This window comes from Sceloporus occidentalis, unplaced genomic scaffold (assembly GCF_023333645.1).
Source record: "Sceloporus occidentalis isolate IW3139 unplaced genomic scaffold, rSceOcc1.0.p SCAF_3, whole genome shotgun sequence".
In the NCBI taxonomy this organism is placed as follows: Eukaryota; Metazoa; Chordata; class Lepidosauria; order Squamata; family Phrynosomatidae; genus Sceloporus; species Sceloporus occidentalis.
In genome coordinates, this window is record NW_028316983.1 from 103454265 (window position 1) to 103480745 (window position 26481).

General features: G+C 40.5%; 1 protein-coding gene across 18 annotated transcripts in view; it reads right to left on the reverse strand.

The window, feature by feature from the left end:
- SLC44A3 (solute carrier family 44 member 3) overlaps positions 1-26481 on the reverse strand; it is a 155230-nt gene that overhangs the window by 56790 nt on the left and 71959 nt on the right. For 13 of the 18 annotated variants that reach the window (XM_089515683.1, XM_089515677.1, XM_089515674.1 and 10 more), the window contains 4 exons: positions 20316-20465; positions 18290-18426; positions 17449-17540; positions 12187-12387 (listed from right to left, as the gene is read on the reverse strand). In XM_089515683.1, coding sequence (XP_089371809.1) covers positions 12187-12369 — 183 coding nt within the window. In that variant the 5' untranslated portion in view covers positions 12370-12387; positions 17449-17540; positions 18290-18426; positions 20316-20465. Of the gene's footprint in view, positions 1-850; positions 948-12186; positions 12402-17448; positions 17541-18289; positions 18427-20315; positions 20466-24307; positions 24340-26481 lie in introns of those variants that run through there. The other 5 variants (XM_089515688.1, XM_089515687.1, XM_089515676.1 and 2 more) reach the window with 5 other exon arrangements.

Consider the following 26481-nt stretch of genomic DNA (forward strand, 5'->3'; position numbering starts at 1 on the left):
TCTCAGCCTCAGGGGAAGACAAGGGCAAACTCTTTTGAACGCATCTGGCTGAGAAAACTCTCTGGGCCTTAGGGTCTTTGTAAGTTGGAAATGGATGGAAGGCACAGGACAAGAATAACAAAAGTGAGCCAGAGGAATAGAGAGGAAGGAAAGAGGCCTTATTGACCCTGGGAGTTAAGAGAAAGAGAGAGAAAGGTGCACCTGTTGAGGGGAAATGACCCACTAAAAATGTACCTCTCAGCCCACCTGACAGGCTGAAGGAAGGAAGGAAGGAAGGAAGGAAGGAAGGAAGGAAGGAAGGAAGGGAATTTTATGTAGTGAGGGGACCTGAATGAAAGGGTGCCAAAGGGCCAACATGGTGTGGTGCTTTGACCATTGGGCTATTGACTCTGGATTCAAATCCCAGCTTGGCCATAGACCCCACTGGGTGTCCCCAGCCAAGTCCCACTCTCTCAGCCTCTGAAGACACTTGCCAAGAAAACCCCCTAAACTTAACAGGTCCAACCTTAAGTCGGAAAGTTGGGCACACAACAACAACAACAACAACAACAACAACAGGAGACCCCCTTGAAAAGTTCTTCCAAAGTCTACCAAGGGATGATGGTTTTCCCCCCCTTCCACTATCCACCTATTTCCCCTTTTGGTGTCCAAAGTTTCCAGAGGTGGGTTTCTCACAGACCCCCCCCCCCTGCCCCCCAAAAAGCCAGAGGTGAAAAGAACCTTTCCCTCAGTGGGACAGGGTCCTTTCCCTCTTTCTCAGCCCAAGGCTGGCGCCTCCCTCTTCCTCCCTCCTCCCTCCTTCTCCTTCAGTTCTTCTTCTCTCCAGCCAAGGAGGAGGGGGCTCCCTTACCAAATATTCCCCGCTGAAACAGGCCATAATGGTGGTGGTGTTAGGGCTGCCTCTTTCCTGCCCTCCTCCGCCTTTGGGGCACCTGGGGCTGCTCCGCCTCACCTTCCCTCCCTGGAGGAGGCAAGGAGGGCTGGCTTAACCCTCCCACTGCCTTGCCCTGCCTTCCTCTCCTCCTCCTCCTCCTGGTGCCCTGGGCTAGAGGCCCAGCAGCCCCACTTTAACCCCCAGCCAGCCAGCCTCCACTTCTGGAACCAAACCCCAGCAGATACCAAGGGGCCACAGTATTTACATGCCTCTGAGGAAGGAGGTTCAAGTCTAGGAATGCTCATGCTACCAACTTCTTTTCTTTCAGTGAAAAGAAAGTGGAGAAAGTGGTTTGAAATCACTTTAACTGCCCTGCCTCAGTGCTAGGGAATCCTGGGAACTGTAATTTGTTTTGGCATCACAGCTCTCTGACAGAGAAAGCGAAATGTCTCACAGAACTACAGTTCCCAGAATTCCCTAGCATGGGACACTTAACGCGGTGTCAAACTGGATTATTTCTGCAGCATGTTTTGGACCTAAGTTGGTAGCATAGGCTTTCTTAGACTCAAGTCTACTTCCTCAGATGCATGTTAATATAGTGAGCCCTTGGTATCTGCAGGGGTTTATTTCCAGGACCTCCGTGGATGCCAAAATCTGTGGATGCTCAAGTCCCATTAAATACTATGGCAGAGTAAAATGGTATCCCCTATATAGAATGGCAAAATCCAAGGTTTGCTTTTTGGAATATATATAATTTTTGAATATTTTCAATCCATGGATAAAAAAAAATCCATGGCTATGAATGGCTGATTTGTACATTTAGGCCTTGTGTGTGATATTATAATTTAAGGTGTAATTTTAATTCTGCTGTTTGCTTTCTGTCATGGCTATTGCTATCACATTCAGTGATATATGGGAATAACAATCTATGAGTCACATTAGTACAAGAAACATTACTGTATGGTGTGGCATGAGAGGAGATCAGTGTGTGTGTGTGTGGGGGGAGACACAGTGAATTACCGCACTCACTGAGTGACACCAACCTTACTGACACCATTGGGATGGACACCCATGAAAGAAAGCCCGTATTGGATTGCAGCACCTCAGGCGCTGAGTGCGGTGGATCTATTCTACAGTCTTACATGTACAATGAGACCTCCATATGCGCAGGGGTTCCAGACACACACACACACACACACACCGTGGACACCAAAATCTGCAGATGCTCAAGTTCTATTTTTCTTAATAGCACAGCATGCACACACCATCATTAAGAAAAATGGAGGCTTGCCATCCATGGATAGTTAAATCCGAGGATGACAAGTTCACCAATATGGAGGGCAGATTGTATAATCAGACTAGTCTTCTTTCCATTGGAACATTATGAAGCCATCGCAGCAAGAAACAGCGCAGTGGTTCCCAACCTTCCTAATGCCATGACCCTTTAATTCAGTTCCTCATGTTGTGGTGACTCAAACCCATGAAATTATTTTCGTTGCTACTTCATAACTGTAATTAAATAGGTCTTTTCCAATGGTCTGAGGCGACCCCCATGAAAGGGTCATTCGACCCCCAAAGAGGTCCCAACCCACAGGTTGGGAACCACTGAGCTACTGTATTTTGAAAAGGAGTGACTACCTGGTTGCTTGTGGCAAGAGATAAAAATGACCTCTTCATTAAGAAGCTTTATTGGTCTCTCTTCAAGTACAATATCACACTGCACTGTTATACTGTAGTTCTGTTCTTCCACTTTAACTGCTATGGCTGCCTCCTGTAGAGTCCTGGAATTTGCAGGGAACCAGGAAACTCTTAGGTCTCACTAAACTACCAAACCTAAAATTCCACAGGAAGCAGCCCTAGCAGTTAGTGGGCTAATAGCGCTATAACAGTGTAGTGTGATATTGGACCTAGGAAGTTTTACATATACAACTATAGCACTTTAACTGCCATGGTTGTGTCCTATGGGATTCTGGAGTTTGTAGCTTGGTGAGGCTCTTTGAGGCAGAACTACACCTTGCCCACAATGTTCATTTTTCTATGGCAGCCTTTCTCTCCTTTTTAATCCCTGGAGAAACCTTTCAAATAATTTTCAGGTCTCAAAGAACTTGTGCATAAAAATTATTCCATATATATTTCCAATCACCATCTCTCACAGAACCTCTACCAACCTTTCATGGAAACCTAATGTTCCAGGGAATACTGATTGGGAAAGCCTTTCCCTTTACTCATGGCTATGAAGCTATGCTTAAATTCATTGACACCTCTTATGACTTCTTGCCCCTTTCTAATATTTTCTAACAATTAGGCTGTGCATTTTTTAAAAAAAAGTATTTCATTGCTATGGCAGCTGCATCTCAGACACAAAAAAGGCAGATATTACAGCACCATGAGAAGTAAAGTACAGGTACAACAACCATAAATCCAACAGTGTTAATGACATTAATAGTAATCCTCATCATACTGGTTATCTATGGATGTTGAAAAAGCTTTTCTTTGCACCTGGGGCAGAATATCCAGAGTTGGAAGCTGAAGTTGCTCTATTCTATTCAGGGATAGAATTTTAAAAAATTGAAACTTTAGAAATTCTTCTTTTTAATTTTTTATTAAACACACCACAAATTTTCACTTTGTACATGTAAATACAATTAGACTGTGCATATGATATTGTAATTTAAAGGTATAATTTTAAGTGTGTTGGTTGTTTATGTCACAGCTATTGCTATTACATTCAGTGATATGTGGGAATTACGATTCATGAGTAACATTAGTTCAAAAACATTACTAAGGATTCTGTATGGTGTGGTATATGAGGAGGTCACATCATACGTTACTGCACCAGGTGACACCAATCCTAGTGATGCTATTGGATAGGCTGCCCAGAACTAGCAGGTGATGGCTGAGATCCTGCATCACTTCAGTGTAATGTAAATACCCACCACTGGGATTATGTTATACAGTCTCTACAGTGAATACCAGTGTAGTGCCATGTATGTGGATCAATGGTCAATGGGCATGGCAGACAACCCACTGTGAAAATGCAGTGAGCAACACGCAGAAGCAAAATATATAAACAAAGGGTGGGCCACATGTGGCCCTTGGGACCTCCAACTTTAAAATTATTTTTGGGCTGAGAATTGATTTTAGGATGAGTTTTTGCCTGCAAACTGCCCAAAGTCTACCAAAACTGCAGCAATTTGTTTCCCCTAACCCCACCAAGCCCCCCAAATCTTTAAAAAACAAATCAAAATGGTGATTGAATATGGCATTGTGTCACTTTGGGCAGGATGAAACGGGGCAGGATGGCCCAACAAGCAGACATAGGGAGGAAAAAATCACCCCTCCCTGACACCCATGCAGTTGCCCACCTGATATGAACAAGTGTGCCTAATGGTACTCTGTGTACTTAAATAGGCTAACATATGTGCAATGGTCCCAGGCAGCCTGATAGTATTGTAAAAAAATCATCTCTTTGCAAGTATTGTGTACATATATACCTGCATGAGGCTCTAATTAGACACTGGCATTTATTTGCTTCCTCTCATACTGCTGCACAACCTTGAAGAAGGCACAACTGTGAGCATAGTGCACCAACAGGATTCTGGCCTCGGAAACTTTGGCCTGTTACAGACAGCCAAAATAAAGCTGCTTCGAGTCACTTTGGAGGTATGGTATTTCAATGATACATGCGTCCTAAGAGTCCAAAGGCCGCACCAAAGCCACGCTCCAGTCCTAAGGACTGGAGTGCAGCTTTGGTGAAGTTTCCAGACTCTTAGGACTCATGCATCATTGAAATACCATACCTCCAAAGTGACTCGAAGCAGCTTTATTTTGGCTGTCTGTAACAGGCCATTAAAAGCTGCAATTACAACTACAAGAGTTATTTATTTTAGTTATGAAATGTCCCATAATAAAACTGCTTCATGATCACCATATGTCCTATGCAATAGCACCTGTCTGAGGTGACTCATGAGCAATTATTGGGTGCTCTTAAATGTGGTGACTTGCACTATCCACTGAGGTCTTACACAGATCCCATTCTTTTTAACTGAACTTCTCCAGAACTTCTAGATTTATTGAACCCCCCCCCCCAAAAAAAAAAAAACCTGTTGGTAGAAAGGTGGTGTTTCTCAGCCTAAGGTGAAGGCAATGGTAAACCTCTTTTCAACAAATCTAGCCAAGAAAACCACATGATAGGTTCACCTTAGGGTTGCCATAAGCTGGAAATGACTTGAAAGCACACACCACCAATAACAAAATGTCTTTTGCAGCTATAATGTATTTAATTACAGAATAAGGACCAGGCAAACCAAGTCCAGTGTCCAGTGTAGCAATAGTATTAAAACAGATAATTAATCACTGTTTTGTGGTACATATCATGTGTGTAAATATTAATTTAACTAGGTACAGAGACAATTGTTCTGTACTGTTGTTACAAAAAAAAGGCAAGGCAGTCAGGACAAGTTAAAAGCCAGTGAACAAGGAATGGTCCCAAATGATACTGCTACAGCTGTTTCCCAAAGAGTAAGTCAGTTGTTGTTGATGTCACTATTTATAACCACATGGTGGATATGGGATGTCAGTACATAAGGTGCCCTTTCTAGCTGGCAAACTAGCCTTCCTGAAAATGCAAAGCTAAGTAGTCAGTGTGGCACTGTTGATGTTTCCAGCATCCCTGACTCTGTTAGCTGCCTCTCCCAGATTCTAAGAAGTCAGAGAGTAAAATAATAATACATCTACTTTGTGTCTCAGAATGGTAGTACAATACTGTATTTGGCAATCATATAACGAGTGGCAACTGGTAAAATAAAAAGTCACCTATAATGGATGCATTTTGGAAGAAATCTTCAAATTCTTTTTAGAAGGCTTGGTATGCTTTTGTTTTATTTTATTTGTAATTTCTCATGTGCATATTTAAATAAAAACATTGCTGAAACATGTTGAACAGCTTCTATTTTTTTTATGGTGTACGAAACCATCCCTGTTCTTTGCATGTTATTTCTGTCTCTGGTACCAAATTTTCTATTATAAAAGTAATTTCTAGGAAGACATCTACTCTGTTAATTGAGGTACACGTGTACAATTCTTTCTCCTATTCAATCTGTTCAAACTGTGCCAAACTGCATATAGTCACATTTTAGCACCTGCCTGCTGTTTCAGAATAATAACATTATTTAAAAGCAAGGTAATTAAAACCTCTTCCTAGCAATGCAAGACATATGTATAATTGTTCCCAAGTCTCTCCAAGTTATAAATATTTCCTGGTGTGGACTAGATTTGAATAAAAATATTTACTTGGATTTGTCTCCTAAAAGTGACTCCACTGAGGTCAGTATTAAGTTATTTTCCCATTCCTCTCCAACATTTTCCTTAGGGTACCAAGATGAGTCACTCAGCATGACTGACCTAACAGAGCCAGGCGTCTTTTAGCACCATCACATAATGTAGATCTATACATCTTACAGAAGGAGTGGTCTTGGAGTAGATATGGGAGAGCAAAATGGCATTTCAAGTCCAGTGAAGCCAGCTAGCCTGAAGGTAAAGCACAAACCTGCACACCTGGTTTATAGCAGTAACTTTCCATCATAGAATTGCAGCTGACAAGCAGCATAGCAAAACAGACTTCTTAAACCTTACTTCACTCAACATGCTTCTACACCTACTCTGGCATAAATATAAAGGTAAAGGTAAAGATTTCCCCTTTGACATGATTGTCAAGTTGCATCCAACTGTGTGTGTGTGTGTGCATGCGCGCGCATTAATTGCAACCTCAAGATCCATCAAACTACAGTAAGTTGCAAAAGACATGGATGTAGAATAAAAGAACTCTTGATCCCATAAATTTGTTTTGATACTAGAACAGAAATAGAAATAATTTATTATGGCACACGACCCGCATGATACTAGAACTGAACTGAGCAAACAGCCACAGATTGGAAAGAAGGTCATGAAAATGAATTTCAGCAAGGATAAATGTAAGATACTTTATAGAGACAGGTAAAACCATAAATATATGATGTGGGTCACGTGGCTTAAAGCAGTATAAATGAAAAGGATCAAGGGGTCATAATAGACCACAAACTGAACAGTAGGATTGGTGGCCAAAAGGCCAATGCATTTCTGGGCTGCATAAACAGGAGTATAGTATCCAGATCAAGGGAAGTAGTAGTGGCACTATTTTGCTTTGGTTAGATTTTACCTGGAATATTGTGTTCAGTTCTGGGATGGCAGTTCAAGAGGGATATTGACAAGCTGGGATGTGTATAAAGAAGAGCAACCAAGACCATCAAACATATGGAAATCCCCTTATGAGGAATGACTTAGGGAGGTGGGTATGTTTAGCTTGGAGAAGAAAAGATTGAGGGCTTTTTCATACAAAGAAGCTAAATTGCAACTAGAGCAAAATAATAGTGCCTTTGTGTGGGGCTTATCACATGACATCATTCCTCTCCTGTTGTTCTCTTATGGGAGACCATTTTGAAAACATTTATTTATATGGACACACAGAGAGAGAGAATCCTTTAATGACCTTCTTTCCTGTTACTGTTCTGCTAGAATTTCCAGTGCAAAAGTTGAGTTCTGCTTTATGACAATTTTGGGTGGTCAGTGGATATGATGTGCATGTAGCTCAGATGCCCTTTACTTACCTGTGATTGGAAAGAAAGGGTGGAAACTTCCATTTTATTTCCTTTCAATTGCCCAAATAACTATGGTGCGGTACACCCCGCCTGCAAAAGGTGGGCTAGAGCCACTCCTCATTGCTGCGCAGCGTTACCGCAGCACTCAAATGGTGCAGTACCGCTGCACAGCAAAAAAGGAGTGCACAGAAGCAGCTCCAATTTGCTGTGCAGCTGCGACACCACAAATACTGTAGAACGGCACGGTGACATCACAGGATTTGTTTCATTATTCTGTCTATTCCAGACTGGCAGATTAATCACTGCTTTAGCTGATGGTTTTCATCTTCCAGTAAGTCTATCCTGAACCAGTCTATCCCACAAGGGGTAAAAAAGGCTTTTTACAATGTAAGAGTGCTTTTGATTTATATTTGGGGGGGGGGGGGGGAATCTGTGTTTGTATATGTATGCCTGACAAGGAAAAGTTGAGATACTGGTGGGCATTACCAAATTCAGCGTGTGGCAAGGTTTTAGTATGAATGTAAGATGCATGTTAGAAATATTATGAAAGTGCAATAGGGAAGAGAGCAGTCTGATTGCATAGTCCTTTTGAAAACAACACTGTTTCCTATGCAAGGAGAAGGTCCCCATGTGATAAAGCCCTGAAAGTTGATGTTTAAATATCTGAATGAATGTCATATAGAAGATGAAGGAAGCTTGATGTTTGCTGCTTCACAGATTAGAACATGAACACATGGTTTCAAAATACAAGAAAAGAGACTCCATCTAAACATGTGGAGATTGTTTTTACTGTAACTGCTGTTTAACAGTGGAACAGACTCTCTTGCAGGGTGGTCAACTCTCCATCTTTGGGAGGTCTTTAAACAGAAGCTGGATGGGTATCATTCAGGAGTGCTTTTGTTTTATATTCCTGCATTGCAAATGGCTGCACTAGATGGCCCTTGTGTTCTGTTCCAACTCTAGGAAGATTATCACACCACCTTTCTTCCCATGCTAAATGCAGGATGTAAATTTAAATAGGTTATTATCTCACAGCCCCATGCCTGGGCAATATGCAACCCATTACTCTATCCGAGCTAATCTCACATCTTTTAAAGAATAGGAAAATCCCATTCTTTAAAAGGTTCAGGAGAAGCCCGGATGCCTACTGCCCAGGCATAGGTGTGTGCGATAAAATAAGCCTGTTTAGGTTTACATGCCACATCTAGTGCAGGAGGAAAGGTGGTGTGATACTCTCCTAGCATTCTATGATTCCTTATACACAAAATAACCTACATCTGGTTACTCCAAAGCTTTTTTTAATTTCAGGTGTAGAATTGTTGCAGCTATTCAAAGTTAGAAATCATTTCTCATATTCTTTGTGCTGTAATTTCTCATATTCTTTGTGCAATAAAGCACACATTCCTTATAATGTAGTCCTACATTACCTTGAAAGGGGATATCGAGCTGCAGCCTAAATGACTGAAGCATATATATATGAACTGTAGCATATATTGAAGCATTCAAGTCTCACTAATTTCCCCTTTCCTCTTGGATTTTGCTGGGATGACATTTCTGTGTTTGTCTTGCATCATCCAAATGTCTTTTGGGAGGAGGGGCTAATAGTGTTAAAAATGAAATGGAAAAGTCAGAAAAAAGAAGCCAGTATTTTCAGGTTAGAATATCCCATGTTATGTTTCACCTTTTGAAAAAAAGAAGAAGAAGAAGAGAGAAGACTTCTAAGTAATATATATTTCTGTAATCACAGTTATAAACATGTTATTAACTCTAATATTTTCCTGGATATATTTATGATAAGGATTTTTATTTATAGCTCTAAACTCCAAAAAGAATTCTGCTTGCAGTTTCAAAGAACTGGCATACTAACATGGATAATAATTCTTTCCACATGGTGGAGCTCTCAGACTTGAAAGTTGTTGCTTCTTCATATTGGTGAAATAAAAACATGGGCATTTGGGATCACATCCAGTGTTGTGTGACTTTCCTCGCTTTCTTTCCCCTGCAACATGCCTCCCAATTCTTCCGAGAATCTTCCAGGCTTCTGAAGCAGCTTTTGAGGAAACATGGCAAGCGACTGCAGGTCATCATGCCCTGCTACATTATTAATAGATGTGGTTCTATTGGTGGACAGCCAGTGCAGACACATTCTTCACTGTCCAGAAAAGAATTAGATATATTTAATCACATTAATTTTGATATATCCTGGATTGTGGTCATGACATGAACTTGGATGCATTATTGGGTCTACTCATCTAAGGCTGCACCTGCACTGCAAAAATAATCCAGGCTGACACTGCTATGAAATTCTGGGAACTGTAGTTTTGTGTGGCCTTTAGCCTTCTCTGCAAGTGGGCTCTGGTTCCACAACTAACTGCAGTTCCTAGAATTCCATAGTATTGAGGCATAACAGTTAAAGTGGTAACAATCTGGATTATTTCTGCAGTGTGGATGCAGCCTAGGGAGTAACTCCCTCCCGAACAAAAAAGCTTGCTACCAAGAGCAAACAGAAATAACAGAACAAAACTTTATGCATTAAAACAAACTACAAACCACCAAAAAGACTTGCACCAGCCAAATATCTTTTGGGAGGAGGGGGAATAGCTTGAAACTCTTCTTAAAATCTAGTAAGTAATATTCCTAAATCCTTCAGAAAAGGGGTGCCTTTCTGAGCGATGATGACTCAAGGACCTACTTCTAGTTATTACTGGCCCAGTCTGCTACTAAGACAAAATTGCAGGCAGTTCCCCAATTGATGTTTGGGCCCCTGGATTAATCTTCTTAATTTCAGCCAAATTTTCTGTGAAATAAATAGGCTTTGGATGCAACCTTTGCCCTTAATAACAGGCATACTTGCTGAGAAGAAACTGCCACTGAAACCAGTGGAACTTTCTTCTAAGCAAACATTTGTATTTGCCTTGAGATAATAAAGACATTTAGGCAAAAGTAAGATTTTAAAATATCTATTAAAAAGCATTTGGAGTTGTATAAACCAGCATTGATGGTGGTTTGAGTGCTGGACTATGATTCTGAAGAGCAGGGTTGGAATCCCTAGTCAGCCATGAAAACTCAATGGGTGACTTTGGGCAAGTCACATTCTCTCAACCTCAGAGGAAGACAAAGGCAAACTCCTCTGAACAAATCTTGGCAAGAAAACCCTATGATAGGTTTGCCTTAGGGGAACCATAAGATGGAAACAACTCAAAGTCCCATAATACATACCTCAGTACAAACACGCACCTCTGTCCTAAATCAAAATTCTCAGACTTCATTATATGTATTGTACGTGGATATTCACTACATCAGTGATAGGGGCTGAAAGTAACACATTTCATAATGACATCTAAAAGCATGAAATGACTACATTTCAGACATGTATGGATACAGGAGAGATTGGTATCCTGGAAAAGCTAGTGAGTTTTTTCCATTTAGTATTCAAACATTTGGATTTGTTGTTTATACACATACACTCCCCCCCCCAAAAAAAAAAAAAACAACCACGGTAGTGACTCATTTCAAATGAGAAACACAAAGAAAGCAATAGGGCTTTGACCAATATATTATGACAAGTCATATATCTCCTTGCTGTTTTTCTTCTACTCCTTCTACTTCTTCTATTCAAGGCTAAGAGCATAAGCAATTCAGGTAACACAGCTTAGGACTTTTTATCAGAGGCCTTCAGGACTAGCCCTACATTTAAACAAGATAAAACACTTTCCTCAGGCACCAGATTTGGGAGGGTCATAGAAAGGGAGAAACATCTCAGTTATTTGATTTGTTATTCTGTTTTTAGCACCAGGATTGGGAAGATGTGTTCATGACCTATGGAGGGGGGCATCCTTTGCCAAAACAAATTGGTGGGTATGATGTACCTTGACTTTGGTGTCAGCAAACTGTCTTGCCCTCTTCCCATGGGGGTCCCTATTGCATTTCATGGTTTGGTTCATTTTTGTCAACTAGAAGTCCCCAAATGCTGATGATTTTTATAACTATCTTAAAACTGAAGAATTTTAATCAGCATGCATGGAGGCACTGCTGTTAAGCTTGATTTCACTGCTCCAAATGTAATAAAGGAGGATAGAATTTATCTTAAAAGTGGTACCTACGTTAAAAGCTCCGTACTTCTGAGGACTACAGATTTTAACTTGTCCCTGAAAAGTGTACTTGAATGATCAGTCAGGAAGGGCAGGACAGAGAACAACCTTTAAGAAGCAAAGAAACGGACCAGAAAAGTAGTGGCCAGAAAGAAGAAATGGAACCAGGCAAATCAACTAGCCTTGCAAGCAAAAACCTATCATCCAGCAGTTTCTTGTCATATCAATAATACACTTGGGCCTATGTCCAGTTGTGAGTGAACAGGGGACAAAATGTTCTGGTCTGATAAGTGAGCTGTGATTCAGGCAACCAACACCTATATCAATAATGTGTTCATTTAAAAGGAATGCAGCTGAGCTGGACAAGCTTCAGCTACCAGTGATTCTTTTGTTAAGTAAGAAAACAAAGCAGCTAATAGGAAAGAAATGGGGAAGGTAAACCTAAAGGCATTTACTTCTAATTCTCTTATTTTAGGGGCAACTCATTTTTCCTCAAAAGCATTTGGCAAGTTTTTCACAAATGAAAAGTAACTACTACATGTACAATCCAGGGCAACAGGCTTTTGCTTGTTAAACTTGCAGTTACCTGCTTGATTAAAGAGTTGCTGATGTGGTTGCAGATCGTCTCCAAAAGGTGCCAGCAGAGGACAGGGAAAATCTTTTGTATCTGTGAAGTCTTAGGCATAAAGATTAGTTCTTCTGGAGACATGTTTCCATGTGGTTTTGTGTTGCTCAATATTGATAGTTGCCTAAGAAAGTTTCTCCACATCTGAGGCCAGAACTAGATCTGAAACTCAAGAGCTATATGGTTACAATAAACTCACATCCGCTGAGGGAAAGGAATACTTATCAGGTAGTTTTGTGAGCAGGACCAAGGAATATTTTACTGCTTATTATTCTTGCCTATTTTCTCAAAAAAATCCCTTACATTTTAGCCATCCACATATCCCCATAGACTTAATTTCAGAGCTGACTAGAGAAAAATGTCTTTTTAAATGATATAGCATTGGCAGGGAAGAATCAGTGGGAAGGAGTCAGCGTGTGCATCCTTCATTCGCCAATCAATTATTTCCCAGTTTCTGTATCAGTGTTATAAGAGAAATACAGCTCTTGCAACACTGTGTTTTCCTCACAGGCTGGGATCCAACACTTACACTAACAGAATATAACTCATCACTTGCCTGATGGTGGTCCATGGGGGGGGGGGGGGGGAGCATGACAACTCCAGAATACAACAGTCTGGAAGTTAAACAGGGTAAGTTGAAAAGTGCTTTTTTAAACTTCCAAAGCCTTAAACAGTGTAGAACTATTTTTTTGCAAGTCTGCTCATTCCTTGGAGTTAGAGGAAATATCTAAAGCCAAAATCTCTTATCAAAGGCAGTGCTGTCAATGTCTCCATCCCCAGAAGTATCAATCTTTCACTGCCAGAGGCAGGGCCTTTTCTGTGGGGACACCATGGGAAGCTCTTTCCTTGTCTACCTGCTTTGCACCTGGTTTTCTTATGAGGTTTAGTTAAAATTACATTTATTTATCTGAGCATTTATCAGCCTAGAGTGGAATTTATTAATATGAACTTCTTGTGGCTGTTGTTGCTGTGTGTCCTCAAGTGGATGGCATGGACAAAAGAAATTCAGACCAAAGTCCAAGGCAATCAAACTGTGGGGAAGCAGACTACAACTGAGGGTTGCGGGCTTCTGCTGCTACCACTTGTAGACTGTTACAGTTTTGGGGGCATACTTTAACATCAACCCCAAACCAAGAAAGTTTCTTGGGAAACCAAGAATTGCATTATCCCAAGCAGAACCTGAGAAGATTTCTTTTGTTCCCCATTCCCATTGCCCTTCTGGTACTGTTTTTAAAAAAAGCTGTCAATCAAGCGCTTAGGCAATTAGATGTCACAATGACGCCAATTTCTTCGATGCATTTTGTTGCGGGCTATTTTTGCTCCTGGTTCCCATTTGCATCTTTCAAACCTGTTTTGCTGGTTTTCTTATCTTTTTTTTTTTTTGGGGGGGGGGGGGGGTCAATCGATCACCTAGGTGCCTGGCCGCTTAGACGCTTAAGCACTCAGTAAAACAAAAAAGGAAAAAGAAGAAATAATAGTTTAAAATGGTGTTCAATGGGTCTCCTCACACGTCTATCTATGTGGAGAAGGGGAGGGGTTGCAGGGGGGGTAATGTGCTTACCGCGTTTGGAAGCCAATGTAGCCTAGGTGATCGAAAGCTTAATTTTTTTAAAGAAAATAAATTTGTCTACACATGTGATCACCTTACCCTGCTTCCCCCACCACAGGGGAAAGGCTACGCGAAATGGGGGGAAATGGCGCTGGGAATGCAGGAAAGAGAACAAAGCTGGTGACACCCCTGGGACAGCCCCTTGAACATTGCTCCTTCCTTCCTAAAATACCAATTTGGACACCCTTTCGTTCCCATTAGTTTCCCGGATCTGACACGGCAACTGCAAAAAGAACTGCTGGAAAAGTGGTGTCAGGATAACCCAGGTTATCTACCGTTGATTCGGGTTTTAGACAGAGAAATCGATCAAAGTAGGATTGGACACAAATTCAAATGGGAACGATTTTCGTTAAACTAGGATTAGACACGAATTGAAATGGGAACGATGTCCCTATAATCCTATTCTTGGGCCTGTTACAGACAGCCAAAATAAAGCTGCTTCGAGTCACAGTGGAGGTATGGTGTTTCAATGATGCATGCGTCCTAAGAGTCCAGAAGTCGCACCAAAGCCACGCTCCAGCCCTAAGGACTGGAGCGTGGCTTTGGTGTGGTTTCTGGACTCTTAGGACGTATGCATCATTGAAACACCATACCTCCACTGTGACTCGAAGCAGCTTTATTTTGGCTGTCTGTAACAGGCCATTATTTGCTTTATAGCTCAGTGGGAATGGGGTCTTAGACAAGATCTAAATTTCCTGGGAATGTGAGGATGGGCAGGGGAGTTTAGGGACACATATAAACACACAAAAGAGGAATGGCATTTTGGGCTTGCACTGATCTTTTGACTATCAATTTCCATCCTAAATGCAGAGTGAGGGATGTGTGTGGGTAGCAATACTTTCACAACAATGGTCTCCATTTTCCCCATGCCTTCCAAACGGCTGGATCTATGTGCCAAACTCCCCCTTAACCCAGCCTCCCTGCACTATACCCTACACAGAATACATTTCAGGTTTCTAAAATTTTATTTTTTATTTATTTTTGTTTTCACTTTTTTTGCCATTCTCGCCAGTGTTGGTGCTATGGGTGTCATCACAGTTTCTGTCTACTCATGCTGGCATCAAACTCACTGCTGCATTAATAAATTTTTCAGGGGGTGTTGGGAGTATTACAAGCTCTATCCTATGAAACTGGCATTTAGGGAGTAGCATTTGGAATCCTCAACCAGAGAGCAATACTGCCACTGAGGAAACAACAAACCATAGAATTCCATAGGACAGACCCATGACAGTTAAAGTAGAAGAACAGTGCTATGACTGTGTCATGTGAAAGGTTCCTTGGCTGCTTACAAGGCTTTTTAGTAATATTTTGTGCTGTTCAGATCACCATAATGAATGCTAACATGGCATATCGAAAAGTGTAAGATCGTCTGAGTTTACAGAAGACTTCCAAGATGCTTGACTGTGTGTAATCCTCTCTTTTGAGCTGATGTGTACGTAATCATGGAAGGATGTCATTGTGCAATCTACAGGAAGTGCATATGGAGTGCAATATTTTCTGAAGAGGAAGCCCTTTTCTTCAGTAGTTATGGTGTGCTTTTATATAGAAAGCTCTATTTTGGGGCAACAGGATGTTGCATTTCTTTTTCATGAAAAAAAAAGGTCTCAAACACACTAAGCTGTGGCAGCATGGCAGTAACCCATCACGTCATCAGAAAATGACATGGATATGTTCAGAAGCTGATGAAAAATCAGGAAGACAACAAAACAAGAAAACCCATGAACCAGATGAACTCTGCACAGTCTGACTCATATTAATATGTTTTGTGATGGAATTCCCTCAACTGTTTCTGGGGTTTATAGCAAGGAGGCTGGTGTCCATGAACCCAGTCAACTCTGCAGGACCAAACTCATGTGATTTCTGCAAATGAATCCAACACAGTTATTATTTTGTCAGTTGTAAAGAGCATAAGACTTGGGCTGGTTGATTCCAAATACAGCAGACCCTGCGTGGATATCAAAATCCATGGATGCACAAGTCCTATTATATACAATGGGGGAGTAAAATGGTGCCCCTTATATAAAATGGCAAAATCAAGTTTTGGGAATTAAAAAAAATGTTCATGCAATGGATGCAGAATCCATGGATACAGATGCTGACTGTATTAATCTAGTCCAACATCCTGTTTCTCCTGGCAGGCAACAAGACACATTGAGGAAGAGATTACATCTGTTATATGCTTCAAGCATTATATGTATTATAAAGGAAATGTACTGTATTATCGCAATAATATGGAGCCTCAGTGAAAACATTCTTGATTGCTGAAACCAGTTCCCCTCCCTGTTGTGGTCCACAGAAAACTGGAATTCCATGAAATACTTGTCTAACATAGAGGCACTACTTACCATAACTGTCATGGGGCACAGGTGCTGAGACAGAGGCACCTTTCGTAGCTCCCTGATGCCAAAACTTAAAGTGATGCTGACTGTGGCATTCGGAAGTGCTGTGAGGTGTTGGTCTAACTCTCTCTCCCTATAACTTTATGAAATGCTATGCTTTTGTGTTGAAAGTTTGGTTTGCTTCTCAAGGGAAAAACAAGACAATTGCGCTCTCTTCCTGACTCCCCCTTAACCCTGCCTCCCTGCACTATACCCTGCACAACATAGGTTTCAGGTTTCTAAAATTTTATTTTTATTTATTTTTGTTTTCATTTTTTCACCCAATTCTGAAGCTCTGCTACTGCAATGTTAAGGGTTTTTTGTTTTGTTTTGTTTTGTTTTAAGAAAAAAATAGAAAAATAATACTAACAAGGGAACAAAGTTGAAGAGGATGGGACACTGGCACCACAACTGCCAATATTGCAACTGCCCTGGCAATGATGTTTTGCACCTGGGGACTAATGCAATTGTGAACTCAGTGACGGGTTTCCTCCATAAGGGATGCTCTAATTGTGCTCCGAGGACACAGCAACTACATGTTGGAGGCATCATTGTACAATACATATCACCAAAGGTTCTATTTTCCAGATCTAGTTGTGGTTTAACAGCCACACATGATAAAGTCTACAGACTGCCATCATATGTGTATGGATGTATGTAAGTGTGTGATCAATTGGTTGATTGAGATAGAAGGGCATAATCCTGCCTACTCTCCACAGAGCCCCCAAAGTAGTTTTAGCACCTTGGACAGCACCTTTAAATTTCAGACTGAAAATGAAGTAGATGTAATGACCCATTGACCCTGGAGTCACTTAATGCCACTTAGGCAATATAAATTGGGCAAAATAAATAAATAAATATCCTGTATCTATAAAATTAATAAAATATTACTACAACAAAGTTAAAACAATCCTATAAAAATGTAAATTAATACAAATAATATGTCATGAAATATACAGACATAAAATCAAGATGAAAGTTGGAAGGCTTCCCTGAATAGAATAGTCTTTAGTGTGGACTTAAAGTAGTCTAAAGAGCTGGTGGTCTGCAAATTCATGGAAAGGAGATTATTAACAATTTAATTCTCTTTTAATGTACCACTTTTTAATGTTTTAAACTGTATTGTTCTTTTAATACCGTGAGCTGCTCTAGGTCCCAGTTCTGGGAAAAGAGAAGGATACTACTACTACTACTACTACTACTACTAATAATAATAATAATAATAATTCATTTTACCTTTTCACCTGAAGGAAACTGGAGATGGCTACCTGATGTTAACTTCCCCATGTACCACTACTATTTATAGCATGGCTGATCATATGGCTCTTCTGACACATTTTGTGAGAAACAGGAAACAGAAATATATGGTCAAAGAGGCACAAAAAACTGTTCTAAAACCCTTAGTTTAAAAAGGGTTAAAAGCTACATCTTCAACTGTGTGCAGCTGGGAGTATGAATGTGGAGGTTCTCCAAATGATGAGGTACTGTGAATATTCTCCCTCTCCTGCCCATTTATTTCCCTACAAACGGAGAAGAAGCCTAGCCTGTTCTGCTGTAAAGCTGTTATTTTTTTTTCCCACAGAGAAGTCTCTCTTGCGACAAGGCCTTGGGGAAATACATCTGGTGTGGTTAGATTTGATGCTTGGCAACTGACACAGCTGCAATCCCAGAAGAACTGATCACTGGCTGTCTACATTGCAAACAACACTCATTATTCAATTATTGGGCATGAGAACAAGAAAGACAGAGTCCAAAATAAATATTCCTTCAGCATCTCTTCAATAGCATATATTCAGCATGTAGGAAGTTAGCTGGCAGCCATTCAGAGTGTGTTATGAGGCCAAAATGCTTTTATCTGATAATGGACACTATGCTTCAGCTCTCCCTATCTGTACTGTTCCAAGAATTGTTTCAAAATTGTTCAAAATGATCAGACCATGATTTTTCAAATACTGGTCATGATTTTACATCACATTTACAGAGCGTAAGGCTCCAACACTGCTAATCCATTACCATTTCTATCAACCAAGGAAGATAGCTTCCCAAATGCCAGAGCAAACATTGCTAGCATACTCACTAGACATCCAGGTCGGGAGATGAGGGCTGTTACAACTATAACATGCATAAGAAAATCACAATTAAGACATCAAACTCTGGTTTCAAGTACATTCTTCAATAATGAGTAAAACACTCCTCCAGATAATTCTTGAGGCCCTGGATTTCAAGAAAAGGTACATTTTTTAAAAAAAAAAAAATCTGAGTTATAATTTTATAAAGATGAACAACAAAATAAACTTTAAAGCAAAGTTATTATTTTTTATCTGTAATATAAAAATATAAATATAAATGACAAAATGAATGTTAAAACAAAACAAAACAGAGAATGTATTACACCGGAATCTAGAGTACCTATTCCTTGCAAATGATAATTGACAAACCAGGATATAAAACCACAGTTTGACCCTGGCATGTTTAAAACACAGTAGGCATTTCCCACAGGCTAGAAGGCTGTGCTAGCTAAATTTTGGCTTCTTTGGTGATTTGCAATAACCTGTCATGGATGTCATTTTGGGCAACCACAAGTAACTCCACTCCTTGTTTCCTTTTGGATTACCTTTTGGGGGGAATGGGGGGTGGATCTTGTTGTTTTAGACCTATCCTCCAAAACAACACTCTATTATATTTAAAGTAAAAATGGAGGGTTGGGAAATTATTATTATTATTATTATTATTATTATTATTATTATTATTATTATTACTAGAGGGCTGCTATTGGCTTGTGGGGATCAGTGTAGGTCCTACAGGCTGCACTTGACCCCAGTCCAGGAAGGCTGGTTTGAATCAAAGTCCTTTAGCGTCATACATAAGAAAAGAAATTGTGGTTTGTTCTCAAGTGAAAGCAGAAGAGTTCACTCTGCTCTTTTGCATATGAAGGAGAAGGTTGAGGGAGCCCATTAGTTCAGATTTCAGTATAATGGATTCCTGATAACACAGACAGTGATTTCTTGTAATTGTTTGAACTGGGCCTTTTTGCATATTAATAAGAAGTTTCCAATTAAGTAGCAAGAGTTTTATGGCAGCTTCCTTGCCTTGGTGTGGATTCTACATAGTGTGTGGTCTCAGATTAGAATAATTTGATATTGGAGAGACAAACTCAGATTCTACTGGGGGAGCATAACTATTTATATAACAAGTATTTCCATTTGGAGCTGAGTCTATGGGGTGTTTGCTGGCTGCAAAATGCAACTCATTGATGCTGAAATGCAACCCAGTGGCTGATCAGTGGCCAGGATCGGTCAGGGGTCTCTCAGGTAGCATCTGGCCACCATTTTTCATCTGAGAAGAGATATCATTCTCCCAGACCTCCACTGGATAAGCTGTTACACAAACCACAGTGCCTTTTGAGTGTTAGCACTAGGAGTTCTCCATCTAGGACCAACCTGGATGAAGTGATGCCCCAGCATCCATTGGCTTGCAATATCTCTTCTAATTCATTCTTAAGATTCTTGCTTCAAGTCAAACAGTTTAGTAAGAAAAGACTTTCTAAATGTAAATGTAACCCCATAACGACTAATTTTCAACGGAACTTTCAATAACTGACCTTCCTTCAATGAGTAATGTCCCAAGCTCTGTGCCACCTAAGATCTGTTCCCTCCCTTGCATTTCTATTGCCTTTTGAGCAGATCTTTTCAATAATTCCCCCATCCCAAAACTGAGGAAATGCCCTTCCTAGAGAAATTCACTTGGCACTTAACTCATTGAACTTCCAATACTAGACAAAGTCCTTTAAAAAAAATTCTAAGGCCTATTCACTTGTACTGTGTAAAAACACATTGAAAAGTTGTGCTTTACACCTCTCCCCTTCCTTGATTTGTTTTTTTAAAAAAACCTTTTGGTAATAGATGATTTTGATATTTTAATTTCCTTTTATAAGTGTGTTTTGCTGCTGCATTAAATCCTTAATGGAGTCTAGGTTTTTTATTGTGTTTTATGTCCCATGTTTTACTGGGTATTTTGCCCAGAGAGCTTTAGCAATAAAGCAACTTATAAACTGAAAGAATAAATAAATCAGGAAGCGATTGTCTCTCCCCTCTTCTGCTTACCCTTTGAGTCACACAAATAAGAACAGTTCATTCTTCCAAGACGAGGCAACAGTATAATAGAGAGAATGAGCCAGACCAACTGGGGCCTTCCTTGCTGTTTCCTCTATCCTTTTAATTCCATTCCTCCAATGTTCTGGCCTTGGGATCTTTCTGTCAAATGAGAAAAGAATAATTCAAAGAGAAACAGAGAAGGACAATGGAGGTGAAGAGGTGAATGGATGGAAGGGCCTGACTCATCTCCACTTTTACCCTGCCAAAACTCGCTTTTCCTTGCTAGCATTGCCAGAGGACCTTTCAAAAATAAATATCCAAATATTAAAGTATTGAAAGAACAGTTATAGACACAAAAACATCTGCAAAGCGTATAAGTCTCATGGGACATGTTAGAACAACTACTATGAATTTTCACTTTAATTAAAAGAAAGAGAGAGAGAGAGAGAAAGCTGTTCCTAGCCTTTTTTATTAATAGAGATAAAAGGAAACCCTACAGGAAACATTATGTCCAGCTGCTTATTGCATGCCTAAACACGCAGTGCATTAAAAGCACAATTGCATTTGATGCTTTACTCTTTTAAAAAATACCCAGTGCGTGTGAAAGAGAAAGGTGTGTGTGGGGAGAGAACAGCAAAGATGAGAGATTGGGATATGAACCATGATGCACAGGGGGAGCAGGTTTAACACACTGTTCAGTGCAAAGTCTAATTCACTGAAGATGATTTTCCATCCAGGGAGGTATTAAATAACGAGGGGTTCGAGCTTAATTGGTTTAATTACTATCAGATCAATAATAAGTTTTCAGAAGATATTAGAACGGTAGGAATAGAAGATCAGCGTAATGAATTAGATAAAATAATTTGGCAGCCGGATTAAAAAAAAATCTCTAAATTGTATAAGTTATTAATAGATCGTAAATTGGAACAAGAAACAATAAAAGATTATATGAGTAGATGGGCACGAGACTTAGGAAAGAATATTAACTTAAACGAATGGCAGAATGCTTGGAGAAAAACACAAGATTTTACAATAGCCCAAGAACCTAAAGAAAACTTATTTAAAATAATGAACAGATGGTACTATACACCCTGGAGAATTAAAAAGATGTATAATTTAAATTGCGGCAAATGCTGGAGATGCAACTTTGAAAAGGGCAACCTGATCCACATATGGTGGAAATGTGAAAACATCCAGAAGTTTTGGAAAGAGGTCCATAAATCAATAGAGGACATATTAGAAATTAATTTCTCTTTGGACCCCAAACTCTACCTACTGAATATGACTTCAATTCTCAAACCGGAGGATAAAAAAAATACTGGAGGGTTGTGCTTTATATGGTCACCGCAGCGAGGGTAGAGGTTGCTAAACGGTGGAAGTCATCTGACACTGGGGTTGTTCTCACTTAAGATTTGAAACGATTTAAGATACAACGGTTTTAATAAAATCAATTCAAAATAACACTGTTCTTATCCCGCTATCCGAATCGCTTTGTTCATCGTTCCCATCTGGTTATTTAAATCGAAGTTTTTACCTGCAAGCGTTCCTACTTGGCATGAAATCGGTGTTTAAATAAAGCGATTCTTCTCCTCCATACCTTATTTGGAGCTGTCAATCAATAGTACGTCAGAATGACGTAACGTTAATCCGGAATATTTGGAAGCGATTTATCTTTTGGCATCGTTTCCATTTCATTGACTGTTTGTGAATTTAGCGAATTTAGGAAAGCGAATTTAGGAAACCCAAGCTCTTTCCAGAGGAACTATGGGATAGGTTTTGCATGACAGCATCCCCTCTTCATGTCTCCCAAAAGACAGCCAGGGAGAATCCCTTCAGAGAGCACAGAGATCAATGAAGGAGGCTGCTGGAAAAGCAGGGAGGGAGCACTCTTCCCACAGATTCTCTTTCCAGGGTTGGAGGAGAAGGCAGATTCCATTTGAGAAAGGGAGGGAGAAAGGCTCTATCCCCCCCCCCCAATTGATCAGAGCCCTTCCTTGCCTGGGCGAGATCAGATGCCTCCTCGCGAGGAGCCTTCCCTTCCCTGCCTGGGCAAGATCAGATGCCTCCTCGCGAGGAGCCTTCCCTTCCCTGCCTGGGCGAGATCAGATGCCTCCTCGCGAGGAGCCTTCCCTTCCCTGCCTGGGCGAGATCAGATGCCTCCTCGCGAGGAGCCTTCCCTTCCCTGCCTGGGCGAGATCAGATGCCTCCTCGCGAGGAGCCTTCCCTTCCCTGTCTGGGCGAGATCAGAGCCCAAGCGGGCAGGGAATGCCTCTTCGAGAGGAGCCTTCCCTTCCTGCCTCTCCTCCGTTAGAAATGGGCTCTCCCCACACAGAGGGGAGGTTGCAAAAATAAAAATAATCCTTATCTCTTATTGAAAGACCACAGCGGACAAAGGGGTGAGGGAAGCAAAAATGGTGACAGCCATGACAGATGGGGACAGAAAGGGCAACTCTCCCAAGGCCAGCTCCAACGCAGTCCGCTCCTCCCATCCATCTAACACGATTCAAAGGCTGTCGTTCCTATTTAAATACTCCGGTTCCTAACTCGAATCAATGGAAAAACGTAGGTCGGACCCTAGTGTTTTTTAACACGCATTAAATGAGGAAAGCTCGAATTAAATTTCTATCCCACTCTACAATTCGATTTGTAGTGGGGACGATTGCGGGTTGCTCTAGAACCGTTCTAGGTTTAAATCGGATCCTAATAGGAACGCCACTCCTTGGATTCAATTCAGAACGCGGGGTTTCACCTAGTGAGAACAACCCCACTCCCACGTGGGAGAACTGGATGTTAAAAGTAAACGATTATAGGGTACTTGATATACTCTCTTGCAATGTTAAGAACTTTAGTAAGAAAAGAGCTAAGGAGGACTGGAAAAAAGTTTTAGATTTCTGGGGAAAGGAATGGAACTTGAAAACGGAGCTTTTTTATAATTAAAAGAGAAACTATTATTTTTTTTCATTTTGTTAATTCTATTAATCCAGGTGCAAGAGCCGAAGGGATAACCGTGGTGGAAGATCCCTATTCTTTGCTTTAAACTACATCTCGAAGACACCTAGATTACAATGGATACTATTGTTAACTAGATTTGAGAAACTAATGGAGAGCCAGGGGGAAGTAAAAATGCAACATAGTTGATAAATTTCAACCGGGATAATACCAGGTTAACTTTATGAATTGTAAGAGACATTGTAGGGTGCAGGATGATTTATCTAGGAAATTACTTGTTGAGATATTTTAGTTTAGATTTAAGATATATAGGGGCCTGATTGATTAGAGATGTTTAAGTGTGCCTGCATGAACTTAATAGTCAGTTTTGGAGTTTTTTTATTTGTGGTACATTCAAGCGATGGAGCTAGGTCGTCGGTGGCATGGTCAAGAAAGAAGTTCATCTCCCAATCGGAATGAAAGGAAGTCTATTTGAAGAAAGGTCCAGGAAGAGCTGAAGACGTGTTGCAACTTTATAATTATATATTTTATTTTTTGTCTTATGCTAGGCGAAAAAAAGAAGAAGATGATTTTCCACTTCTCTCCCAAAGTGAATGGCATCTTTGGCGGAATGATTTTCATTGCAAGGTGAAAGGAATAACCTTTTATTCTTACACGTCCCACTTCAGATATGAAGATCCCAAGCCATGAGGGAACTCTAAAAGGTGAGATCCAGCTATTTAAATTGTGCTTTTAAATAGGCAACCCATATATGGTTCCAACATCTGGTTTCAGTTAGGTGTTTTTGTTTTGTTGTGTTTTTTTACTACCAGGTTGGTTTTTGCTTATGTTGACCCTTTGAATGAGAGACCTCCAATACCCTTGGTCACCAGCGGCATTGCTTAGGCCTTGCAAATTGACTCTAAGGCAAAAGATTAATGGGATTTTCTGGGGTTGAGACTGTGACTCACCCAAGGGCACATAGCGGGTTTTCATGGCTGAGCTGGGAATCCAACCCTGATCTTCAGAATTGTTATCCAATGTTTGAATCACTACACCTCGCTTGCTCTCACCTTTGACTTTACCAAGCATTATTATATTTTCCAGTGAGTCATGGAAAACTCCAAATGGTAGATTCAGCTGTCATTTGCCTCACTCCATTTGTCAGAATCTGTTTGGGAAGCCTAAAAGGTGGAGAAGGTTAGTGGAGGTGCTAGAATTTTTTTTCTCCACATGAAAAAATGTAATTAAAAGTCTTTTCAAACCACTTCAAAACAGTTTTGGCAGCATTATTGCATTTGACTATCAAGGACATCTGGGGAGAGCTACTCCTACAAGTTGTACAGCCAGCCATCCAGCCTTCTTAATGGTATGTGATTAAAAATAATCTTAGATACACAGAAAAAAATAGAGGATACTCCCTCGGCTGTTTTAAAAAAACACCTCTATTCTTTAGTTATAAGGAGAATAACTACACTTGGAACAAGCAGTCATAAGAAGTATTTTACCAAGAGGAGAGATCATTGACAGCCACACTTGGGGCCCTTCTGCACTACACAGCTTCAGAATTTTGATCACACTTTAACTGTGATAGAATCGTAAGAGATGGAAGAGACATCAAGGTCCATCAAGTCCGACGCTCTGCCATGCAGGAATACACAATCAAAGCACCCCTGACACAGCACCCCATCCAAACCTCCAGAGAAGGAGACTCCATCTCATTCTGAGGGAGCATGTTCCATTGTTGAACAGCTCTTACTGTCAGGAAGATATTCCTAACATAGAGGTGGAATCTCTTTTCCTGTAGCCTGAATCCATTACTCAGGGTCCTAATCTCTGGAGGGGCAGAAAACAAACTTGCTCCATCTTCAGTATGACATCCTTTCAAATATTTAAACAGGGCTATCCTATCACCTCTCAACCTTCTCTTCTACAAGCTAAACATACCCAGCTCCTCATAGGGCATGGTTTCTAGATCTTTCACCGTTTTGGTTGCCCTCCTCTGGACATCCCCCATCTTGTCAGCATCCTTTCTGAATTGGATGTAATATTCCAGGTGAGGCCTGACCAAAGCAGAATAGAGTAGTACTATTAATTTCCTTGATCTAGACATGATACTTCTACTGATGCATTCTAGAACCACATTGGCTGTTTTAGCTGCCACATCGTACAGTTGACTCATGTTTAATTTGTGGTCTACTAGGACTCCTAGGTCCCTTGTCAAGCCAGACGTGGATTCTACAGGATTCTGGGATTTACAATTTAGGGAGGGGAATTTTGAAGGCTCAGCCAGAGAGCTTCTCTAGTGCTTTCGATCAGATTATAAACCTAGGATTTTATAGATGCAGCCATGGCAGGTAAAATGGAATTATAATGATGTAATTGTGCAGTGTAAAAGGGACCTCAGGAATAACGCAATAGTCACAGTGTTATTTCTGTTTTACTTCTAAAATTTCATGGGCAATTGGTCTTCTCTAGGTTCCATGCATGGAACCATCCATCCATGAATTTGAAAGGCATTATGCAATATGCCAAACCTGTTTAGGGGATAAAATGAAGCACCTTTGATAGCTCCATTAAAATTAAAAATAAAACATGACAATAACATCCACTAGTCTTTACAGCAGGTTTATACATGCATGCCTAATGTTCATTGTGAAATTCATGGTTCCAGGATGCTGTTAAGCCACCAAATCAAATTGCTTTAAGTGGAATTAGGCAAATTAGTGGTAGGTCAGGCCACCTGTAGTTATTATCCATGACGATGTCTATCTACTGCCTTTGGAAACAGAAGCAACTACCTTCAATACCAGTATAATAGAGTAGTGCATTTCAAGCTGACTGATATGCTGGGCTGACATTTATTCCCACAGTGTGCTAGGGAGTGGGACCATATTTCTGCCCATTAGTCACAATTATTTCTTTCCTTCCTGGACATTCACCAAGAATGGCAGCCCATGGCTCCGGGACTGGTGTCAGTCCATTGACCACCACTGTGATAGCACTGTGCTAAGAAATATAGGGGCGAGGATACTAAGGCACTCCTATCCCACTTCTGGGTTTTTACTAAGCTTCTGTTTGCCAACAGTAGAAACAGAATGCTAGACTAGATGATCCGTTGGTCTCACCCGACAGGGCTATTATGTATGTTGCATGTATTTGTGTTAAATGCATCATGGAATAAACTGCCGCAGGTACTGTACAATTTATAGGTGATTTCCCATCAGTTGCTTATTCTCACTGATGC